Source organism: Triturus cristatus, chromosome 5_1 (assembly GCF_964204655.1).
Source record: "Triturus cristatus chromosome 5_1, aTriCri1.1, whole genome shotgun sequence".
In the NCBI taxonomy this organism is placed as follows: domain Eukaryota; kingdom Metazoa; phylum Chordata; class Amphibia; order Caudata; family Salamandridae; genus Triturus; species Triturus cristatus.
The window spans coordinates 773754427-773777737 of record NC_140587.1 but is presented as its reverse complement, the minus strand read 5'-3'; the positions used below and the strand labels follow the sequence as shown (position 1 = coordinate 773777737).

Below are 23311 nucleotides of genomic sequence, written 5' to 3'. Positions count from 1 at the left end.
TTTAAGTCAAAGTAGGCCTACAATAGAGGTTCCAGCTTCAGACTTTAAAAGATGAAATAGCATTTCTGATGGAGATTTCTGACTACAGATTCCTCTTATGGATAAACCAAGGTTCCAGACTGGATCTGGAGAATTTTCAAAAGCAATTCTCATGTGCATCGGTAGGTGGCATTGTGTGCGTCCGCGTTGAATCAGTCCTGGATTTGACGTCCTGGTTATATCTGTGCTGATGTCAGTTCCTTCCCGTAGTTATGGATGCAGATCCCATGCTCCATCAAATTCCCATCCCTAAAAAGTTTCTAGTGTGATAGGGATATATCCTGCGAAAACCACAGGGATCAAATCATGCAAGGACTGTAACTGTCAGTGACAGACAATCCCGATGTCTGTGTCTGGTGTCTCAGCTTTAAACTGACTGCTGCACAAAAATTATTCGAAAGGCCATCAGGGAACACAAAGCCAATCTTGCCATGGCAGAACTCTGAAGTAAGTCGAAGAAGGCTTGGTTGAGGACCTCCTCCCAAAGCCGATCCAGTGACTGATCATCGTCGAAGTCACAGAGCTCAGGGAAGTAAAAAAAGTCCAAGAAACCCAAAGAAGGCTCTCCTTCGTCCCACCACGTTGAGTCCCTGAACGTCCCAAGTACCTCTAGGTCGCAGAGTCCCTCCCCTTGTTTAGAGCTGATTCTGATGCTGCACCTTGATGTCACTATACTGCTGAACTTCAACCCGAGGACAGCCCCTTCTTCAAGCTCAGCTCCACCGAATACAGCTCAGGCACAGCGTTCAACGTCCCCTTCGGTGTGATGACCAAATGCACCGATCTGAGTCTTTATGATGGCACTGACGCCAGTAGCAGGGCCGGTAGTTTTATCGGACTCCGAAGTTCTACCACAACTTCCCCCCGAGGTCACAAACACTAACAATCTACTATAATCCCCTAACAGACCCTGAACAGTATTATGACAGCTATAATCCTGAAGATGAGAGTCCTTATAATAACTTGTTTTGGGATTTACAAGATGCCAGTGGTTTAGATACTTCACCTGACATTGATCTTCTATCCCCAAGTCCTGCCACAGAAGAATCTGCCACTTTTGTTAAAGTGACTCAGAGTAAACCAGAAGTTTTAGACCTCACGCTACCGACCACAGGGGTCAAATTAATGTCCTAACTGAGGTCCATCCCGATCAAACAACTCAGGAACCTCTTCTTCCTTTTAACAAGACCCTGTCTGATGTACTGATGGGCACCTGGTCAAAGCCAGGATCGTGCCCCCCAGGCAAAAGACAAGTTGCAAGAAAGCTTAGACCTGCAACGCCCCACCCCCCGTGGGGGGACAGAGTAGGGGGCATCTTGCCAGCTGTCCCTGGTTACATTCGGCCAATCTTACAATTCCACATGACAAATGGCCAGTGCTTCGGCGGCATGCCTGGATTTGCTCCTCTGCCTTCTCAAACGACGCCCAGCAATCTTTAATGGGCATGCCATATGATGGCTCTTTGGAACGGAGGCGGGTTTGACTTTGGAGAGATCTAAAGAGAGCAAGGCCACAGCATGCTCCCTAGTCCTAGGACCCGCCTGTTGGTAGTTCCCCAAGCAACTTTGCCCTTTTTGAGCCTTTGGCAGAGGATACCAGCAGAGGCAATGCCAGAGCATCCCACAGCAACAGCCTTCCTTTCAGTCCTTTCAAGGTATATCAGGCTGACGGCGTCCAGGCCCCCAGAGGCAACAACCTACCCAGACTCTATCCAACTGCTGCTGCACAACCACTTTGTCACTCTGTGTACGGCATGATCGCCCGGTGGGAGGACACATCACCTTCTACCTCCCTGGGGGCATCACATTCAACCAGTTGGTGCTCTACCATCTGGAACGCTGTTACTCCCTACCCTTCATCTCACATCCCCTGGACATGTCATCCACACTACAGTGCCTCCCAGAGGACCACTTGTCCATACTCCAGCGAGAAATTTGAGATCTCTTGACCCAGAGATCTGTAGAGAGGTTGCTGGCATCAGAGATCAGGACTGGCTGTTACTCCCATTATTTCCTGGTGTCGAAAAAGGATACAGGGCTCAGGAGTTTAAAAAAGAAAAACTTTCAGTCGAGTATTGTTTTGTTTTTTAAGATGGATACAGTTATTTGGCCATTTCTTTTCTTCAATTTGCTTCAACGACACAGTATCGTGATTGTTTCCGTGTTCTATTTTTCTTGGCATATTTAAATAAACTGTATTTTTAATAGGTTTTAGATTTCAGTCTTAAAACAGTATTTCAGTGGCATTGATATGCTTATTGGTACAGTATATTCTTTACAGCGATTGTGCATTGTAGTACAGTTTAGAGTCCGGATCTGGTTACAGATAGATTTGCAACTCCCGAGTACCTCTTAATCTCTGTATTAGCGATTAGGATATATTCTAGGAATCCTTTATGGTAATTGGTTCTCAAAACTCACTCAGATGGACCATATTTATTCTTAATAGAATTTAACTTTCACCTTTTTCACTATGAGTTATTTTATTTATATTTTAATATTTAGATTGTTTTTTTTTCCCCTGAATGTGATCCCATGATCAGTGTATGCATCTCTCCCAGTCACATACTCTGTGTTGTTTTTCTGTGATGGTGTCACAAGGGCTGGAACCACAAGCACTGTATTGTAGGAGTTGCAAGTACCTCTAAACTATCACAGAAGTTTATTTATTATTTATTTATTTAAAGATTTGTAAAGCGCCTGGTGACCGGAAGGCATCCCCGCGCTGTGAGAACATGAATTAGTCAAGAGGGGAGGGAGAATTTATTTAGGGAAGAGCAAAGTTTTAAGCTGCTTGCGAAAACGCAGGTAGCAGGGTTCCAACCGCAGGCTGCGGGGAAGCGAGTTCCAGCGAGTGGCTGCCCTTACAGAGAAGCGACGGCCTCCAGTACGCACCCTCCTAAACCTGGGAACAGTGGCCAGTCGCTCATTGTCCGAGCGCAGAGATCTCGGAGCTTTGTACGGGGTAACCATATCTCCTAAGATCAAAGGACCTTGTCCATTGAGGAGCTTGTAAGCGATGCACATTGCCTTGAACTCAATCCTCTCTTGGACTGGTAACCAGTGCAGTCTTAAGCGCAGGTCTGGCAGAGGTACTGGAAGGAAGACCCATCAGCATCCGGGCCGCCGCATTTTGGGTTCGTTGTAGCCTGCCCAGAGTGGCTTCAGTGGCTCCTAAGTAGACCGCATTGCTGTAGTCCAATCGTGCAAGGACCAGTCCTTGAACCAGGAGTTTCCTGGATTGAAGGGGAAGCAGAGGAAGGATCTTGCGGACTGACCGCATAAGTCCGAAGCAGGTTCCATCTGTTTTAGTTGCCTGGGTCTTCATGGAAAGGTCCGGTTCGAGCCAGACCCCAAGACTCTTGGTTTCTTTCTTAGGGGCGGGAACCTCACCCATAATATCGGGCCAGACAGATGATGGAATTGCTGACCACTTCTTCCCCATCAGCTTAACTTCTGTTTTGGACCCATTAAGTTTGAGTGAGGACTCGCACATCCAGAGATGGATTTTCTGGAGGCAGTGTAGAAGATTATCTGGGCATTGCTCAAGATGTGAGAGAGAGACGACCAATTGCGTGTCGTCCGCATAACTCACAATCTTGATGCCGAAGGGGGCGACTACATCCTCCAAAGGGGCCATATATGCATTAAAAAGAGTGGGACTAAGTGAGGAGCCCTGGGGAACCCCACTTGTCAAAGGAAGAGAGTCAGAGCGGGAGTTGCCATCGCAGACCTGGAACGAACGGTCCGACAGGAATGACTCTATCCAGGCCAACGCGGTACCCCCAAGTCCTGCCCTGGCCAGCCGGTGAAGCAGGACACGGTGATTCACCGTGTCAAAGGCTGCACTAAGGTCCAGGAGGATCACTGCCACTGAACCCCCCCCCCCCCCGAATCCAAAATGCACCTTGCCTCCTCGATGACGGAGAGGAGGGCAGTGTCCGTGCCTTGGTCAGGGCGAAACCCCGTTTGGGAACGTCGCAGCAGATTATTAGATTCCAGAAACTGGGACAGCTGGACGTTAACTAGTTTTTCAGCAATTTTGCTGATGCCCGGGAGGAGCGAGATCGGCCTGTAGTTGGCCAGATCGGCGGGGTCCAATTGTGGTTTTTTGAGAAGGGCTTTGACTACCGCCCCCTTCCAACTAGGAGGAACGGAGCCTTGGGACAGTGAGGCATTAATCAACTCCAAGACTGGAGAGACAATCACAGAGGCGACTGTTTTAAAAAACCTCATGGGAGCAGGGTCACTGGGAGAGCCACTTTTCATCTTGGCCAGAGTTTTTTCAACTTCGTCCAGTGAGACCACCCTAAAGGCATTAAGCTGCGGGCGAAGGTCGCCCGCAGGGCAAGTATCAGGCGTCACGTTATCCCAGCAGGGTGGCTGGTTAGGCTGTGGAAGTGAAGTTAAAATATGGGAGACTTTAGAGTCAAAATATTTTGCCAGTTCATTACTCCTGTCCGGTGGAGCCTTGGTCGGTGAGGGGGGTTGCGGTATCTTTAGGAGTTCTTTGACGGTAAGATAGGATTCTCTCGCGGAGTTTGTAGCATTTTTTATCCTATTGTCATAGTAGGAGGCCTTGGAGAGTTTTAGGGCAGATTTGTATACTCTCACAGTCCTCCGGTAGGAGTCTTTACTAGAGTGGAGCCAGTCCTTCCTCCACAGTCGCTCCGCTTTTTTACATTCCTTATGGAGGACTCTAAGTTCCGGGCTAAACCAGGGGACCGAGCCTGTCTTTCCGCTCTTGTCTTCACGGGTTTTTATAGGTATGATGGAATCGAGTGAGTCGGAAATCCACTTCCTAAAATTACTATCAGCTGCGACAGGATCCTCTGAGGGGACATAGGTCATTGATTCCAAAGTTCTGGCCCAGTCCTCAGTTGAGAGTCTGGACCATGCCCTGTCCTGGGTGTACTTGACGGGCTTATGGGGGTTCCTGAATTTTCCTGGCCAGAAGAGAGGAACCAAAAAGTGGTCTGTCCAAGGAAGGGGGCAAGAAGGTTTAGCCTGGAGAGTGTGGATATTTGTAAAAACTGGGTCTAGCAGGTGGCCCTTGATATGAGTGGCTCCGGTATTGGCCAAATGAAGGCCGTAGGCAGCCAGGTCTAGTATCAGATCAGCAGCCCCTGTGTCTAGGGGATCATCAAAATGAATATTGAGGTCCCCTAGCACGGTAAAGTTAGGTGTAGAGTGGGCAAGTGCTGAGATAGATTCTAGTAGGGCGCTAGTGAAGGGGACAGAATGGCCGGGGGGGCGGTACACCAAAAGACCTGTCATAGAGCTTGTCGGGCCTAGATTAAAGGTAAAATGGCAGCTCTCTGAGTCTGTGATGTGAGCGTCGCTAATTCTGCAAGAGAGATAATCTCTGTGCAAAATGGCCAGTCCACCCCCTCTACCAGAGGGACGTACTTGGGACTGGATAAGAAACCCCGGGGCCAGAGCTAAGACAACATCCGAGTCCGAGTGAGATGTGAGCCAAGTTTCCGTAAGAAACAGGATATCTAGCTCATGGTCCACGAGCAGGTGGTTAATAAGCAGGGCGTGCATGGGGAGCGACCTACAGTTCAATTCTGCTAATTTTAGGCCAGAGTGTAAAATTGGTGCCTGAAACAGGTGCAGGTTAACCGGGTGGCAGAGTACACAATTTAAAAGGGTTCATCTGATTCGTGTACATAATTACACTGTGCGTTCTTTATAGGTCTAAGACTGAGTAAGGCACGACGCGAGTAGCTCACCTTATTGGTGTCCACGCCCGGCATAGATTCAGGCCCTAGGCCTGTTCGTGCGCGGACGGGCGCAGACGGGCTTGCCTTTGGCGCGCCCGCTGCGCGGCCGAGGAAACCATCCCATTTGAGGAGGTGGGGGGGGGGTGTGGCCGAGCGTCTGGGGGCGTGGCCAGGCTCGAGGGCTTGTCTGTAATGGCGGCAATCACCGTGACAGCGCTTTGTTCTGCTGTGCGGTGCGAAAGGAACCAGGTGGGAAAGTGGCACAAGAAATACGGTAAGTTTAAAACACGTTAAAAAAAGTGAAATACAATATTAAAAAGGTTAAACTCCCGGCTTCCGCCTCAGGAGACTAATCCGGCACTAAGTATCATGGTTACACACATATACCACTGATGAAGTGGCTGTAACGAGAAAACAAATGAAAACCGAAAGAATGCATTTGGTGGAGTTTCGATGGTATGAGGTACTTAAAAAGTTATTGTGTAGGTTGCACACAGGTACATAGCTTCTTAATGCCATACTATAGCCAGAGGCCATTTTCGTTCTTCCTTCCTTTGTACTAACTCCATTTGCTAAGGGATAGTATCATTCTTACGGCACTCTACACACACCTAATCAAGGCATCTGTTTTCCTATGAAGAGTGCTAGTTTCTAAGGAACCGTTTTCAATTATGCAGATTAAAGTAATCAAATTTGTGACATATTGTTAGATATCAGTCAGCTGGACCCTTGAGAAAAATAGACCATTGATGAAAAGCTTATTAGTCTGTGAATTCTTTAATATGTCCTTGGCCTGAAAAAGATATACAAGCCTGAAAACTCACATTGTGTTATACATCTTTTCTCAGTGCAGTTAAGGTTTGCCAGAATAGCATCCACTTTGAATGTGTATCTGTCTATCTATTTGTCAATGCTTTGTACATGGATGATTATCTTTATTTTTCATTTCATGCAGTGTTTGGAAAGCCTATTCAGTGTTCAAATCAAATACAAATGAGTAAGGGAGATGAAATTCTTGTAGCGGATACATGTGATCAAGATGTACCCACGATAACAAGTAAGCTCACGATCTTTTTCACAGTGCTTAATTACAAATGATTACTGAAAATGGTTTACTTGTGTGAACTAAAGTTTGCTGTTTAAATCCAAAATGCCAACATCCTAGACATGATTGCCCCACTATGGCAGATTGTAATCTGTTGGTAATCTGCAAAGAGATCTGGGTTTTGACAGCAGTCAAAAAGACTTTTTGTTTATAATATACATAGTGTATTGCAAATGGGCCCTGCCCATTTAGCCCACCAAGATTTTTTGCTTTGAGCACCTGGTTTTTGGACATTTACTTTAGGCGAGTCTCACATACAGTAAAATCAACGTAATTGGACTTGAGCGTGTTTTCCGCCAGTGCCTGCATTTTAAGATCAGGCTGCTGCGGCGCAGCTAGGATAAGGGGCAGTAGGCCGGTTACACATGAACATGTGTTAACATACTTGTGCGGGCTGCATGTATGGAACTACCGTAGTGTTCAGCCCAGTAATTGCTCACAGGTGCCTGGCATAGAAGGGAATCTGCAAAGGTAGGTGTTGACCTGGGGATGGCCTCATAATATTAGTGGACATTTATAGACCGGTCAGTAGGGTTTACTGGAATATCTGTAGTGCTTTCACTGGATTATGCATATAGGTGAAATCTGCCTTAAAGTACAGTTTTGCTTCACTTATGCCAACACAGTCCAGAAAGGTGTCAAACTGGGGTATAACATGCACTCCGAGTTTGATTTTGCAGTTTCCAATTACACACATATACATCTTATGTGATGTCATAAATTGTCATATTTCTCGGTCTCTGCTCTTAATCGGATTACAGGCTTGCAGGGCGAGTTAATTTTGCTCCCCAGCAAATGGGATAACAGCCTCCCCACACAAAAGGAGCAATTTTTCAGTGATTGAGCCTGTTCCTGGGAGAGGAGGGGCTGAGGGGACAGTCTGCACCTGCTAATTAGCTGTCACACATGCAGGTACACTGAACAAAGGAGGAAGCCCAGACATCTGTAGCCAACACAGGAGGGGCTTGCCTTTGAAGATTTGGCGGCAGCATATTGGATTGCCCCAGAATGCTATGCAGGAGGGTAGGACCGAGGTGGAGGGATGATGTAGCATCCTAAGATTGGCACGGGTGCGCGGCATCAAAGTTTTTCAGTCCCACTTAGAAATCCCTGCACAATGCAGAGACAGGGAACAAGCTGCTGAACTTGGAAGGTGACAAAGCATAGTAATAGACAGCTGAAAAGGGAAGCCGCCTCATGTTCTGCAAAGATGGACTAAGGACTTTGGTTACAGCTGAACCCCAAGCCTGTATGGGGTTCTCCATCTTATAGACCCTGAGGAGAAGTTGTGTAAGTCCTGGACTCCAGTGCCACCCCTGGGTGCTCTATAAGATAGCGAGTGAACTATGGAGTGTGGGGAGTGCAGACAGGAGGATGCTGTGCTGGCTAATAGTGATGGGGCAGTGCACGATGCCCTCACCAGCAGGAGAGGAGCACCAGTGTCCAAGAGAGGAGAAGACTGATGTAGGGCACCAGAAAATCTAGTTCATCACAAAGTAGTCCCTTTAGAGCACTGGAGACCTTTTGCCAATGCTCCTGGTGGCTAAGGCTTGCCGCCATGAGCAAAATGAGCCAAAGATGGTGAATGTCGGTCCAACAGAGTGTCAGGGCTGACAAACAGCTAATGGAATCACCACTAACCTGTATCTTTACCCAGCAGGGACGATGTGAAGTTATGTCGCCTATTCCCCTTTGGGATACCTCTCAAGAACATTCAAAAATGCTCTCGAATAGCTACCTCTCTGGCTAAAAGGGGACTGGGATAAAATAAGAAAATACTGCTGAAGCAAATCACATAGCTTCCTCCGCAGCTTCCTTCATAGCGTGGCTAACTCCCCCTTTGTGTGTAATATCTGTAGCAGGAAAGAAAACACAAAAAAAGCATTCCGATAGAACCCACAATGGCACCTCTCTATAAACCAAACCTTTTTAAAGAAGCTAATCACTTCTCACACAGGTAAGAGACATTCAAATAATACATTAGACATTCTGCTTGCAAGGAGTCTTGCACTGGTATCCTGACTAGTTTCTGAGCATAAAGTAATGAATAGTTCTGTCAGAATCAGCAAGCGTAGCCTTCACTGTTCTGTTTAGAAATCATCATGAAGCTTAATATTCCAAGGAAAGTCAAAACATGAATAATAAATCCAACAATAGCACAGCTCAGCAAAATTCAACTAAATAAATGTTCAAAGAAAATAAAATAAAGAAAAGGATACTTGACTGCTGGATTTGAATAAGAAATACTCTCCCACTTAATTGTTGAAAGCTGAGTGAAGTGTACACGAAGTCCTACAGTCTGAAACAATCCGCTTTTCTCTCGAAGGAAGAGAAACCAGGATACCGCAACCTCCCAATGAGAAATGGGAAGTGTGCCAGGAGCGCCTAAATGCCTGTGACGGTCACGACAATAATTACTCCAGCCCTGGTCGAGTGTTGCCTGCTTGAAAAGCGGGAATCTGAAATCGAGACTATGCAGGAACCCGCAGCAGCCGCTAACAGGTCCTCCGCCCCGAAAGCAGTCCAGTCACGGCACTTCTGTGTAAAGCCGAATGGCGACTTCCTGCTGAGATAAATACAGCTACCGTTGTCAAAGCGGAACAACGTAGCAGTGAATTCATGGAACGCGCAAATATGCATAGAGTAAAAGTCTATGAAATAACGCTGAAATACACCAACTGGATGCTCGCTCCTGAAAGCACAATCCGATCGGAATCCGGGTGAAATTGTCAAGCACCCTTCTCAGGATGCCTGGGAGTTGTAGTTTGTATGTTTCCCCACATTCTTCTCCCATTCATACCATTAAAGAAGAGAGGGGGATTGAAAGGAGGATTGCTTGTTTTCATGCATATAACCATGACACGGTCTCAGCTATGCTTCTTTAAAGATTTGACCCTTCATGAAAACCGAGCGTGTGGCGCCCTGCTGCAATTTATTTTATTTCACCTGGGTAGGGCCAAGCCCACCAGGACTGCCAAGGCCCTTGGGAGTGACTCGATACTTTTTACTTTAATCATTTGGTTGCCCAGGCAAGGGGTGTCCGTGAGAACTCTCTGCACAGACTTACTGTCGGCCTCGGGGACCCCATTCTCCATGGCCCGGCACGGGTACCATATCCCTGGGACACAAAGAAAGGGTGCCGCTTCGCATTGCCTGTGCCCATATTTAGCCCATGGGCTGCCCTGCCTTCGCATCTCGCTTGCTGGGAGAAATCCACACTGCTCTTGCCATGTGAGGTAGCTAAAACAAAAGGCTACTTCCACCCAGCGAGCGCACAAAGAACGGGCGATAGGTGCTGATGGGGTCTCTCCTCCCACAGGCCCCAGCATCTAAACTGGTAATCTGGGTGCCCTGAGTGGGAATGAGGCACTTGAAACTTAAAAACATGGGTGCAAGGACGACCACCAAAATCAACCAGCGGGAGTCTGGCTAATAAAATATTCACCTCCCGGGCCTGGAGCGCCCACTAATGTCTTGCATGGTCCTTGGTTTACCTATTTATCTAGTTCTGCGGTGCCCCAAAACAATGCAGGGACACCACCAATGGTATTTGCCAGCGGTTTGGGGGCTTCCCGAAGTGCAGCAGCCCCCTTTCAAGCTGTTCTTAAAACCATTCACTAAGTCTCCTAGGCCTTTGAATACATTACCCCAGGATAGGCTTCCATCATTTTAAAAGCACTTCGAGTGGAGTGCGGGGATACCTTGTGGTTGGTCCTGTGGCTGCACTAGACAGCCTAAATGGAGTAAATGAAAGACTCAACACATTTTTAATGTTGTTTTGAATACAAAGGTTTGTTGTAAAATTCATTGACAAACTTTGAAATGTTTATATTCATAATGAATGCATTTAAACATGATTTCCTAGCCTGTGATTTTTGTTTTTATGGATGTGCTGCCCTCTTGACAAAGGCAATAGGTCTGACTTTTATCGAACAGCAGCCCTTTATATTGTGCTGTTGCGGTGGGGGATATTGTCATTATGGGAGTCATGACCCACTAAGGGTCATATGTGCTACATGGGTGTCACCAAAGGTGTTTTCAACTACCAGCTGTATATATTTGTAATTTAATGCATAGTATTTAGTTGTGTGTGTATGATGTATTTTCCTTTTTTTTTTAAAAAAAGACACTGGCTGGACAATAATTTATTGAATGTTATTGCATGCCAGCAAATGGAGATTACTAGCCCACACCACCTCCCAAGAATAGGCCTTGGACGCTGAAAAAGCGTTTGACGCGGTGCATTGGCCCTTCCTAGATAGCGTGCTGATAAAGTTTGGATTTGGTCCGAAATTTAGACAGTGGATTACGCTTCTCTACACGGACCCACGAGCGAGGGTTAAAGTCAATGGTTCCCTTTCAAAGGACTTCCCCATACGAAGAGGGACTCGTCAGGGATGTCCCCTATCTCCGCTACTGTTCGCCCTCACCATAGAAGTGCTGGCATGTGAAGTACGGCAGGATAGTCAGATAGCTGGTTTTAAAATTCATCAAGGTGAGGGATATGAAGAGAAGATCTCGCTGTACGCGGATGACATCCTGCTGTATGTTACATCTCCAGAGGTCTCGATCCCGAGACTGTTCTCTTTGCTGGAGCGTTATGGGTCGCGCTCGGGCTATACTATAAATTGGCATAAATCGGTCCTGTACAATCCCGGGGAGAGAGACTTGGGGAGGGCGATACCCGAGACACTACGGGTGACGACTGAAGGGTTTGTATATTTAGGAATTTACATAACAAGTAGTAGCTCTGTCTCATATGCGAAGAACATCCAACGGGTTCTACAGAACTTTAAGGAGGATGTGTCCAGATGGAAGACCCTCCCACTCACAATGTTAGGGCGGGCGGCAATGTATAAAATTATCACTTTACCGCGATTCCTCTATGCACTACAAAACAAGTATTTCCCCCTCCCACATCGGGTGTTTCAAGAAATAAATGAGGGTCTGAGAGAGCTGCTCTGGTTGGGGAAACAGCCTAGGATAGCGCTGGAGACCCTACAGAGAAACCAGTACAATGGAGGAATATCGCTCCCCAACGTGGAGGCATACTACTGGGCGGAGCATCTCGCCCCAATAAACGACTGGTTACATGCCCCGGCGGACCACCCCACATATAGATTGGAAAGGGTGAAATTAGACCGCCGCACATGCCTGCACTATCTTTATGGAGGGAAGGGGAAGGATGCACTATTATCGGCAACAAGGGTGACTGTAGAGCTCTGGGATAGGGCGACAAGACGGATTGGATGGCGGCACAAACCGTCGAGACAAACCCCCATATGGAGTTGTGCCTGGTTACGAGAGTTACATAAGCTGAAAGGATTTCGACGGTGGGATGATATTGGCGTCTCCGTGCTGGGTGACCTCCAGCGCCGGGGCGCCTTGAAGTCCTTCCAGGAATTAAGGACGGAGTACGGCCTGCACTTCTCCCAGTTCCTAAAGTATGCACAACTACGCCACGCATGGCATTCAGAAGCGGCGCGGTCGGTCCCCTTGCCGGAATATTCGCCGCTGGAGGGTCGTCTACTACAGGAACAGGTGCAGGCCAAGCTAGTTTCCTTGACTTATAAAAACCTACTTAACAACATGCCGGACGGTCTGGTTAAACTGAAGAGTGTGTGGGAAGCGAATTTAGGGGAAATGGACACGCTTGACTGGGAAACTGCCCTGATGCACCCTAGGGAAGTGGCAATAAAATCTCGACTCCGACTCATACAATTTAAGATCCTCCACAGAGTCTACTATGATCGTCTCCGCCTACACCGGATGGGGAGGGCCACTGACCCTAGCTGTTTGCGGTGCGGACATGCCGAAGGCAACTTCTACCATACCATCTGGGAGTGTGGGGTCCTCCAAAGTTATTGGGCCAGGATAGTGGGAGAACTCGGGAACGTACTTGAGGTGTCCCTACCCCTGGAGCCCAAATTAGTTCTACTGGGGATAACGAATGATATAGACCTGACTCGACCCCAGCTCATTTTCCTGACATTAGCGTTAGTGGTGGCCAAGAGGGACGTGGCACGGGAATGGGGAGCCCCGAAACCCCCGAAGCTTGACGACTGGAGGAGGGGGATGGACATGTATATGGCAGCCGAAAGAGTTACTTACAAAGCACGGGCTGCCCGAAGAAATTTTCCAGAGTATGGGGGAAATGGCGACGGTATCATGGCCTAGATGGGGGGCTCTGAGGGGGTGGGGAGGGCTGTGCTGGCAGCCTTATTGCATATGGGAACGACTTGGATGCAGCTAGAGGCCACCATGGATGGTGGGTGCTTCTATATCAATGTATCGAGGTTTCTGGCGCTAGGCGGGGGAGGGGGGCGGTGGGTGGTGGTAGGGTACTAGGTGATGGACGATTCACTGTGACATGCTTATTATGTTCTGTGTTAGAAATCAAATAAAAATAAAAAAGAATAGGCCTTGGACTGCTCTACTTTACTAGTGGGAGACAGTCTCGTGCTACAATGGGGAGAGGATGTAGTCTAACGGCTAGGGCGGTTGACCTCAAATCCTGGGGAACCGGGTTCGAGTCTCTGCAATGACGCTTAACATCCTGTGATTCTGGGCAAATCACTTAATCTCCCCGTGCCTAACAAAAATGAATGTGGCCTTGTGTAGCACAACTGGTGCTCATGTAAAGCGCACTGATACCTTATACCTTCGGGTCAAGTTTGTGCTAGAAAAAACTCGGGAGGGGGGGGGGGGGGAGTGTGGGGGGGGGGGGGAAGAATGGGATACTTGGTTCCCAGTGAAAAGATAATTGTGGACTTATTTTGTGCACAGGAGTCTCATCCAATAACTTAATTTCTTACGGAGTGTGGTTTGTGTATACCTCTATTAGCTGTCATTAGCCATCCATTGGCTTGAGACTTAGTCACTCAATTCTTGGCTCTGCCCAGTGATGTAACCATCTCAAACTAATGATATTGGATGTGTGGGTGTATCCTCTTCCTCAGCTCAAATGCTGTCATTGAACTGCACGAAGGACAACTTTACAACAATGCTTCTCTCTATGCCTGCTAGCACCCTCCAGTGTGTCTCCAAATTTGGTAAAGCTGTGTGCATTGGCACATTAAACCCAGACCTGTTGCCTTTGCCAGTGCTTGTGTACAGTTTATGTACTGCCAATGAACCAATGAAAGTACTCTAACATCACCCTTAAGCACCATTTCAGTCATATACTTTACGCGCAAGTGCTGAAGCGTGCCCACAGAGCAATGCTTAATGTCCTAAACAGTTTTTGGTTGCAGGGTTTGTTTCTGGGACCTCAACACAGTGCCACTGTGTATCCGGCTTAATCATTTTCATCTTTAGTGGTCACAATCGGGAGTTTAATCTTTAAAAAAAAAAAAAAAGATGGTTTATACTCTTTATCTGAACCGTGATGTGACAGTTGTCAAAATTGTACCATGCCTTCTATTCCAGGACAGGAGAGAGAGAGACGCATATTTTCCGAATGAACCAGAGTTTTATTAGACATCCAGAAAAAAAGCCTAAATACTCTGGGAAACATATGCCAAATATTGCATAGGACCATACAGCACCAGATTTCAAGCTCAGTGAGGGTAAATATACATCTATGCGCTCTCACCCACTGGTTGGCGTGGTCCCTCAATTACTTCTACTGACCATGCATAATTCCTCTATTTCTCCAAGTCATGCCTGACCATTTCATGTTCTCCTCATTTTTAGATGTTTGCAACATTTCTAAATAGTAAATGCCCAGACTTCATCCCCTGAGTGTGAGAACTGTGTTCTCTGAGCAATGCCCTTTTGATAAACTGGTCAGAGAAATTTCTCAGTCACTAATACCCAATATCTCAACGTTTCTGCTGAAACTGAAATACTCCCAATGCCATGAAGATTCTAAAGTCCACAGAGTGGCCAAGGTAGTGGTGGTTTTCAGCCTTCATACAGCCTATGCTATGCCCATAAAAGAGGCTTTCCTGTCAGAAATCCATACGTATACCGTATCTTCTGTACCGTTTGGATGTCAAAGCTGGAGTACTGTTCTGTTAACGTGCCTTTAGGAGCAATTACGGTTTACTGGAATGGCCCTTTACAAACATCAGTTCAGCGTGATCCCTGTCATAGGAGACTTTCTCAAAGTCCTAAAGAAAACCTACCCTCCTAGACTGCAAGATTCTATCCATCACTTTTTTAAATACTTTAGTGTGTCTTTTTCACTGGAATCAAGTTATACCTGATTAATGAGCTCTGACCTCTAACCAGTCCTACGTTGCTTATATTTCTGTTCAGGGAGGACCTGGCTTGGTTACTTTTTTCTTTTACTTGTATCATTTGATGGGAGTGCCTGTGTTTTCTAGATCCTCTGCTGTGTCCCCCATTGCATCCCACCTCCATGTTACTTCTATCTCCAAGCTCGGTCATTGCTTCCCCCAGCCCTCCCTGTCCCACTCAGCTTCTTTTTATGTATACACCCCACACCACTACTGGCACTTACCCATTTCCACGTTCATGTCGCTACTTTCCATTGCAGCTTACATCCCCATCCCCAATCAAGCTACGATGTGCAACAGCATCGGCCAACAGCTTTGCAAATCGAAAATGTGGAATAAAGCCAATTAAAGCAAGATCTATTTCCCACTGCTTTTTTTCTTTGTAGTTTATTAAAGATTCCACGTTTGATGTTGAAGATTTCAGTAAGCATGCAAATCTATAAAAGATTCTAATGTTGGGTAACTAAGTGTGTATAGCTTAATTTTCCTCATTGAAATCACTCTTGTGCATCACTATGAATAAGAGCAAGGAATTAAGGCTCGTGAAACAAGGTAAGGACATGGGACCTGAGCCGTAGCACGGCTAGGACATGTATATGCCCAGGCTTCCAAATTAGAGTTTTTCCTTCATGCTGTGCTCAGACACCTTGGTCTGCTCCTTTTCAGAGTGGTTACGTGCAGATAAGAGTTGAATAGTTGAGACAGTCCTGAGGCAGAGGATGTTACTCCTGTCAGCCTCAAGGTGGTCTTCCCCCAAAGCCTGTGCCCTCCACTTTTTGCTGAAATTCATTTTTGTTGGCCTTAGGACTGTGCACTTACCAGTGCTCAAGTGCTTGTGCTCTCTACCCTAAACATGGCAAAAATGGCTTACACCTGATTGGCATATTTAATTTACTTATAAGTCCCTTGAAGAGTGGTAGGGGGGCGTGGCTAAGCAAGCCACGATGGCGGCCGTGCTTTGCTGAGGCTCCGCGACGGGCACCTCTCTATCACAATACGGAGCGTTGCAGCGGGTGCTCGGTGGCTCGAGGGGCACCGGACAGCATCTACGAGGTGGTGCGATGCAGTGAGTACCCTGATGACGTCCTAAACCTCGGAGATGCGAAGACTCCCGGGAGGTATAGACGCCGCTGCAGCCCGGGACCCAAGATGGCACCGCGACCCTTGTGAATGAGACGGGGAAGGTGCGGGGAGAGACGCTGGGGACAGCGATACACTGCGCTGTCCCTACATCGCTGCCGGACTCGAAGCGGCTGAAGGCGGACCAGGGACCATTGCTGCGGGACGCCGTGAGGCGGGAGGACATCGCCGCCCTGATCGGACCCGCCATTTTGTTCGCAAAGTGCCTACCTCACGTCGGAGGGAGATATAGACGCCACCGACGATTGCCCCAGGTACGTCTGCTCCCAGCGGGGCCGTGAAGGAGCGCTGGGACCCGGCAGGACCAACGTGCCCCGGGGGTGTATCGATCTTCCCTCGTGGGGCCTGCCTGACTTTAACATGGCCGCCGACCAGACATCGGGCCTCTCCCTACACCACTGGTGAAGCCTTTACGCGAGGGGCAGGCACAGAGACTACCTACTTGGCGGCGCCCTGGAGGGGGGTTGCAGCGCACAGGCCTGATCCGCTTATTGTCTGCCCGAAGTCGACTGCCGGAGGGCCCCTGGGTACGTCCGGGAGGCTGCAGTAGCCGCGGAGTGCCAGAGGGAGGGGTTGCACTGGTGCTAGGTGATAGTGCGCCCCACACCCTGAAGGAGACGCCCCGGACGCCAGGCGCAGAGAGCGTACATCAGCACATCACTGCCACACACGACCGGGACTTGTCGTCTGCACCCCGGAGGGCTGAAGGGGTCCCGCCTCTGTCGGGTGCCGCTGGCGGAGACCTGGCCTAAACGGCCGCAGGGAGGATCACGCTCACACCCGGTGGGACGCGGCCTTGGACTTCACGGGCGCTACAAGTGAGTTCCCACCCACGGCTTCAGAGACGAACGGGAGCTTGGAGCGGGGGCTCTGAGACCGGAGGCGCTGTGTGGGGGGCCCCCGGGGCCTGACATCGGGGACTCTGTGCCCTGCCTGCGGAAGGAGACCCAGAATACCGGCCCGGGCTGCTGCCCTCCGGCGCCGATCTTTCGTCGCCCTCTACTGCCGCGTCCCTTGTGAACCCCTGACGCCTCCGTGGGTTCCTGAGATCTGACCAACGGCGCACGTGCAGTCAAGATGGGGAAGTCAAGACCTACGCAACACAACACGGTCCCGGAGACAGCCCCGGAGAACATGCCGAAGGCCTCGTCTTGGACCCCCGGTACAGCGTCCCTCACGGACACAGCAATATCGGATAAGCTGGATAAGGTCCTGGCCGCCATCGAATTATCCCGTCTATCTATGGAGGAGCGCCTCGGCACCCTGGCGACAGATGTCAACCTTCTCCGGGATGACCACGGCAAACTGGCTGACCGGGTTCGCGCGGAGGAACGGGCGTTGGAAGAAATCCAACCGATGATGAAGGATCATCAGACGACACTCCAGGGGGTCCTCAGCCGTCTGACCGTGGTGGAGGAACGCGCAAACTATCTGGAAGGGCGCTCAAGACGCTGCAATATCCGAGTGCTGGGCCTACCGGAGGGCATCGAGAAAGGAAATCCTATAGACTATATGGACACCTGGCTGAAATCTTTCACTCCGTCCACAGATCGCACCGCCTTTTTCTCTATAGAACGGGCTCACAGAGTACCGGCCCAGAGACCCCCACCTGGTGCGACGCCCCGGCCGCTCCTGGCTAAGTTCTTGCACTTTCGGGATCGGGACGCAGTGCTTCGGGCGGCGAGGGCGGCAGCACCACTACGGGTGGACAACAGCCAAATTATGATCTTCCCAGATTATGCCCGAGCAGTACAACAGCAGAGATCCTCCTTCCTGGATGTAAAGCGGAGACTACGAGACAATCAGATTCAATATGCTCTGCTATTCCCAGCCCGCCTAAAGATCCTCCACAACGGGGCGTCTCTCTTCACGTCCGCGGAAGCCGCACACGACTGGGCGGACCAGCACTGTCCGCGAACCTCCAACCCTCACTCTCAGAGGGGCGCACCGTTCAAAACTGCCCGCACTCGGAAACGCCCCAAGAAGACCCGTAATCTCGAACCCAGATCGACAGGGGGTTCTCATGATTCTCCCGACCTTGAACAAATAATGCGGGAGCGACGTGAGGCTCTGCAGGCGGCCATCGACCTGCGTTCTCCGCGACCTTCGGAGTCCGTGGACCGACCCCCCCACCTGTTCTCATCAGACGGCGACAACGACAGCGATGACACCATCTCGGGACCTGACCTGGCGGCACTTCCCCACGCCACCCCGCAAACCGCGGATGGGCTGCTGGATGGTCTGATCTCTTGTGCCTCACCCTGAAGTGACTTGGACTTACAAACTGTCGCACTATATCCTTTCATGTGAAGTTCACCTTATACACATTGTCTCATACGCAGGGGCCGACACCTCGCATGCGACGCGCATTGCCTTTTCTATATGCCCACTCACCGCGTGACCTCGCACTTGCACGCCGTCACCCCCTATCACATAGAGCAGTTCTCCCCCCTTGTGGTACGGGAGGAAGTTTGGACACACTGTTTCCTAAACAATGAGTCCTATATATTGGGACAGTTTCCCGCATCCCCCTGCGTTGCTACTACCCCGGTTCGAACATGTCCCACCCAGCCATGGGGCCTTATGTCCCCCAGTCTAATTACTCCTCTCGGGCGCGGCGCATCTCTAGGAGTTCACTTGAAACCCTGCTCAGTGGACACCTGACCCGACCCTTCCACAGACCAGACTCCTCATGACACAGGTGACGAATAACACAAACATCCACATACTCACGCTCAATACCCGCGGCCTACACACCCCACGTAAGCGCTATGCGATATATGCTTATGCGAAGCGACAGAAAGCGTCCATTCTTTGCCTGCAGGAAACCCACCTTAACTCAGCCGAAGCAGGTAAGCTGCGAGCAAAGTGGCGTGGACTCCTCTGCGCCACGACATACTCCTCGTTTGCCCGGGGGGCACTGATATGGATCCGCCAGGGTACACCTTTCCGGGAACTTAGTCGGGTGGTGGACGAAGACGGCAGATTCGTTCTACTAGAGGGGCTCTTGGACGGGAGGGCGGTCCTCTTGGGAAGTATATATGCCCCGAATGTCGATCAGGATAAATTCTGGGACCGACTCACGAACGCTTTAGCACAATTCACGCATGTGCCCTGGATACTGGGCGGAAATTATAATTGTATCCTAGATCCACTACTAGATCGGTCGCATCCCCCGCTCCCGCACTCCTCCGCCTTCAGACACATCGAGCGCTTTAAAGCCTGGGTCGCACATTGGTCGCTCACCGACGCATGGAGATTACACCATCCTCAGGCCCGTATTTACTCTTTTCACTCCATCCCGCATGACCTGCGAGTTCGACTCGACCGATTCCTTTGTACAGCAACGCTCCTCCCGCAAATATGCCACTCGGACTACTTGGGTAGAGTCGTCTCGGATCACGACGCGCATCTGCTTAGTCTTCAATGGAGACCTCCGCGACCCCCGGTCCCCACATGGCGATTAGCACGGGAATGCCTCACAGACCAGGTTTTCAAGCACGCACACCAAAGCAGCATTACAGAATACTTCACGCATAACACAGGGACTGCATCATCGACCCTGGTCGAGTGGGATAGCTTCAAGGTGGTAGCTCGCGGGGAGTGTATCCGGCAGAGAGTGGGGATAAGACATACCTTGGAGCAAGCCTTAGAGAAGGCGGAACAACGTCTGGCCACGGCCACGAAAGCGGCAGATCAGTCGGTGGTAACAGCGGCCCAAGTCGCCCACGCCAAATCAGCATATCAGGAGGCATGTGTGGATCTTCGACGCCACAAATTTCGGTCTTATGCATCCCGTATGCACAGAGACCGTGATAAAACGGGCACGCTCTTAGCACGTTCTCCAACTTCATTGAGGAGGAGCCGGTCGGGAGAAGAGCACACCTTGACCTTTTTGTTCTCAAAACTCGCCTTCATCTAAAAAGACGAATTGAAGGAAGATGTGACCAGTCCCCTTCCTGATGTCAGGCCTTTTGGTTGTCAGACTTTGCTGACGACTTGTAAAACCCTTTTATCCGTATATTTACTGCTCCTTTGAAGCCAGCCTATCGTCCAACTAGAGTGGTGCTTTGATTTCATTCAAGTGCCAAAATTGTCCCTCCCGTACCGGTTTGGAACTCTGATCTATGAGACCGTCGAATTTGGATTTCAGCTCTACGACCCCCTCTAGTGGATGAGCGTCACTTCATCCTTCTGCTCGTTTTCATTAAGAAATGTTACAGTCTTATAACTGGGCTCATTGACATCTTTTTCTTACGGTCCCATGGATATCGGACATAAATAAATTCACGCCCTGAAGAAGGTGTTACCCCGGGGAAAGGGGGTGTCACACCGAAACGCGCGTCGGCGTTTTTTCCATTTGATCTGCTATTTAACCTTATTAGTTACTTAGAATTATTGAGACTTTATATGTTCAAAAGGATAAGTTCTTGTTCTTCTGTTTTACGATTGAATCCTCATGACCACAAACTCTTACCAACAATATATTAATTCTTGTTTTCTTCTGAAAGAAATGATATGCCAACCACGTAGGGCCTCTGAATTGTTACTTCCCAGATTTTAGGATGTCTGTGTAGTATGTTTTCATGGTTTGGATGGATTTAAGTATGAATGAGAATGTTTGAATAATTTGTGTTTCTGATTTTCCATGGGCATTGTTGTTTGTATAATTGTGATGCCATTTGTTAGTTGAATTGTTTTTTCCAATTTATGATTCATTCGTTTAAGGAAACTTTTTCAATCACTTTCAAAATAAAAAAGTAAAAACATGATAACTTGTTTCGTAGTACAATTTATATGCATGGTCTAGCAAGAGTGGTCTTTATTATAAATTGACTTAATTGCATTTTTATAAAAGCACATAGGTACAGCAGATTCTTCCTTGTTTACTTAGCATGGCTCGCCAGGCAAGATGCTGAGGTCCAGCCCATCACTGCCATCATAAACTCGCGGGGCACCTTGGTACAATCCCAGGATGAGATCCTCCAGGCCTTTTATCACCATTATTCGGCAGTCTACACTGCCCCCTCATCTCTCGCTCCAGGGGCCATCGATCACTTCCTCGACCCCCCCCTATCCCTCCCCCAGATTTCGGCTACAGACCGGAAGGGGCTGGATGCCACGATCCAAGCCACTGAGATTACAAGTGCGATTCGTGCTCTGGCCCGTGGTAAGGCCCCCGGTCTGGACGGGTTCCCACTTGAATACTACTCCACCTTTGCCCCTTTGCTGACTCCCCGCTTATCAGCAGTGCTGGACTCTGCACTCAAGCTCGGTAAACTGCCCCGTTCCATGAGAGCGTCGGTGATCGTGACATTCCCGAAACCCGACTGAGACCCCCAACTCCTAGCCTCCTATGGCCCCATAACGCTACTTACGGCGGACTGCAAAATTTTGGGGAAAATTTTAGCAGACAGGTTCTCGCAAGTCATACGTCCGCTGGTCCACCCTGATCAATGTGGTTTTGTCCCGGGAAGGAACACCTCTCACAATATTCGGCGCCTTTTTCATATCCAGGACCAACTGGGTGATCGCTACCCGCGGGCGACGTGCCTAATTCTGGACCTTGAAAAGGCGTTTGACACCCTCACATGGCAGTTCCTCTTCGCCGCCCTCAGACGGGCGGGACTGGGTCCCACGCTCTTAGCCTACACTCGTCTCCTCTACACCGATCTCACCTCTCGGGTCCGTCTCGGTCGCTACATCTCCCCGGAATTCGCTATACACAGAGGCACACGACAAGGGTGTCCCCTCTCACCCTTATTATTCGCGCTCGCGGTGGAGCCCTTGGCTATCCGGCTACGCCGGGACGTGTAAGCTTGGGGTATTCCGCTGTCGGACGTTATACAGTGCGTGTCCCTGTACGCGGACGACCTCCTCATATACCTGCGAGATGTGACTGCGGATCTCACTATACTCGAGACCGCTCTGACAGAGTTCTCGGAGGCCTCAGGCCTGCAAGTGAACTGGGACAAGTCGATGGTATACCCTCTCCATCTGGATGCCCCCTCTCAGGACGTCTGGATCGGGAACCGGAAACTATTGTGGGCAGCAGAGGGCCCCCGATACCTCAGGATTTGTCTATACCACTCCCCAGTCGACCTCTACGAAGGTAACCACTGCAGGGCGCTTGCGGGGATACGGTCCTCCATTGGCTTCTGGCGGAACCTCCCGCTGGCCCCAATAGGCCGAGTAGCTTTGGCTAAGATGATTCTAGTCCCGCGGCTTTTATATTATTTCACTAACCTCCCGGTCATCCTACCTCGCTCCTTCTTCAGAGACTTGGATACACTTCTCAGCTCTTTAATATGGGGTAAGGGGCGGCATAGGATCGCACTAGCAAAGCTGAAGTTGCCCACGACGCAGGGGGGGGGGGCTTGGTGCGCCGTCGTTTGAGGCCTACTTTCTAGCATCACAGCTTCAGTGGCTTTCATATTGGACGGCAGACAGATGTACACTCGAAACACATACAATCACGGGTCGTATACCCATGCCGGAGCTGCATCGTCTGCTTCTACCTGGATTCCGTCCCGCGCGTACCTACCCCCTGCAAGTTGATATAGCCCGGAAGTGCATTCAGCGTATACACCGCATGGCGACGGATCACCCCCCATACACACCATTACTGCCACTAGTCGGCTGGCCCAGACATAAGGGGTTCTTTACTCCTGCTATGCTTCGGGAATGGACGTCTAGAGACATTACCGGGGCGGAGGCACTGTTTGAAGGGGGACAGCTCCGGCCATACCGACAGCTTATGGGCGAATATGACTTACCCCCCGGGCAGTTCCTGATTCACCGACAACTCCTTGGCTGCTACCGACCATACTCCGAGCTCGCACTGGGGGAACCTCCCACTCACCCTGTTCTACATGCAATCTTGCGAATGGGATCGGGTCGCCATCTCATCACATGGCTATACAAATCAATCAGGGAACTGGCACCCCCACTGCTGGGATCTCCCCGGGTCCTATGGGAGGAGGAAGCGGGGCGATCGTTTCATGATGACGAGTGGGGCAGAGCGATAGAGTTCCCCCAAAAAGTCTCCAGGAACGCTCG

The 23311-nt window shown here is 49.6% G+C and overlaps 1 protein-coding gene across 3 annotated transcripts in view; it reads left to right on the top strand.

The window, feature by feature from the left end:
- RBBP8 (RB binding protein 8, endonuclease) overlaps positions 1 to 23311 on the top strand; it is a 513323-nt gene that overhangs the window by 325788 nt on the left and 164224 nt on the right. For all 3 annotated transcript variants that reach the window (XM_085605771.1, XM_085605770.1, XM_085605772.1), the window contains exon 8: positions 6720 to 6821. In XM_085605771.1, coding sequence (XP_085461897.1) covers positions 6720 to 6821 — 102 coding nt within the window. The remainder of the gene's footprint in view (positions 1 to 6719; positions 6822 to 23311) is intronic.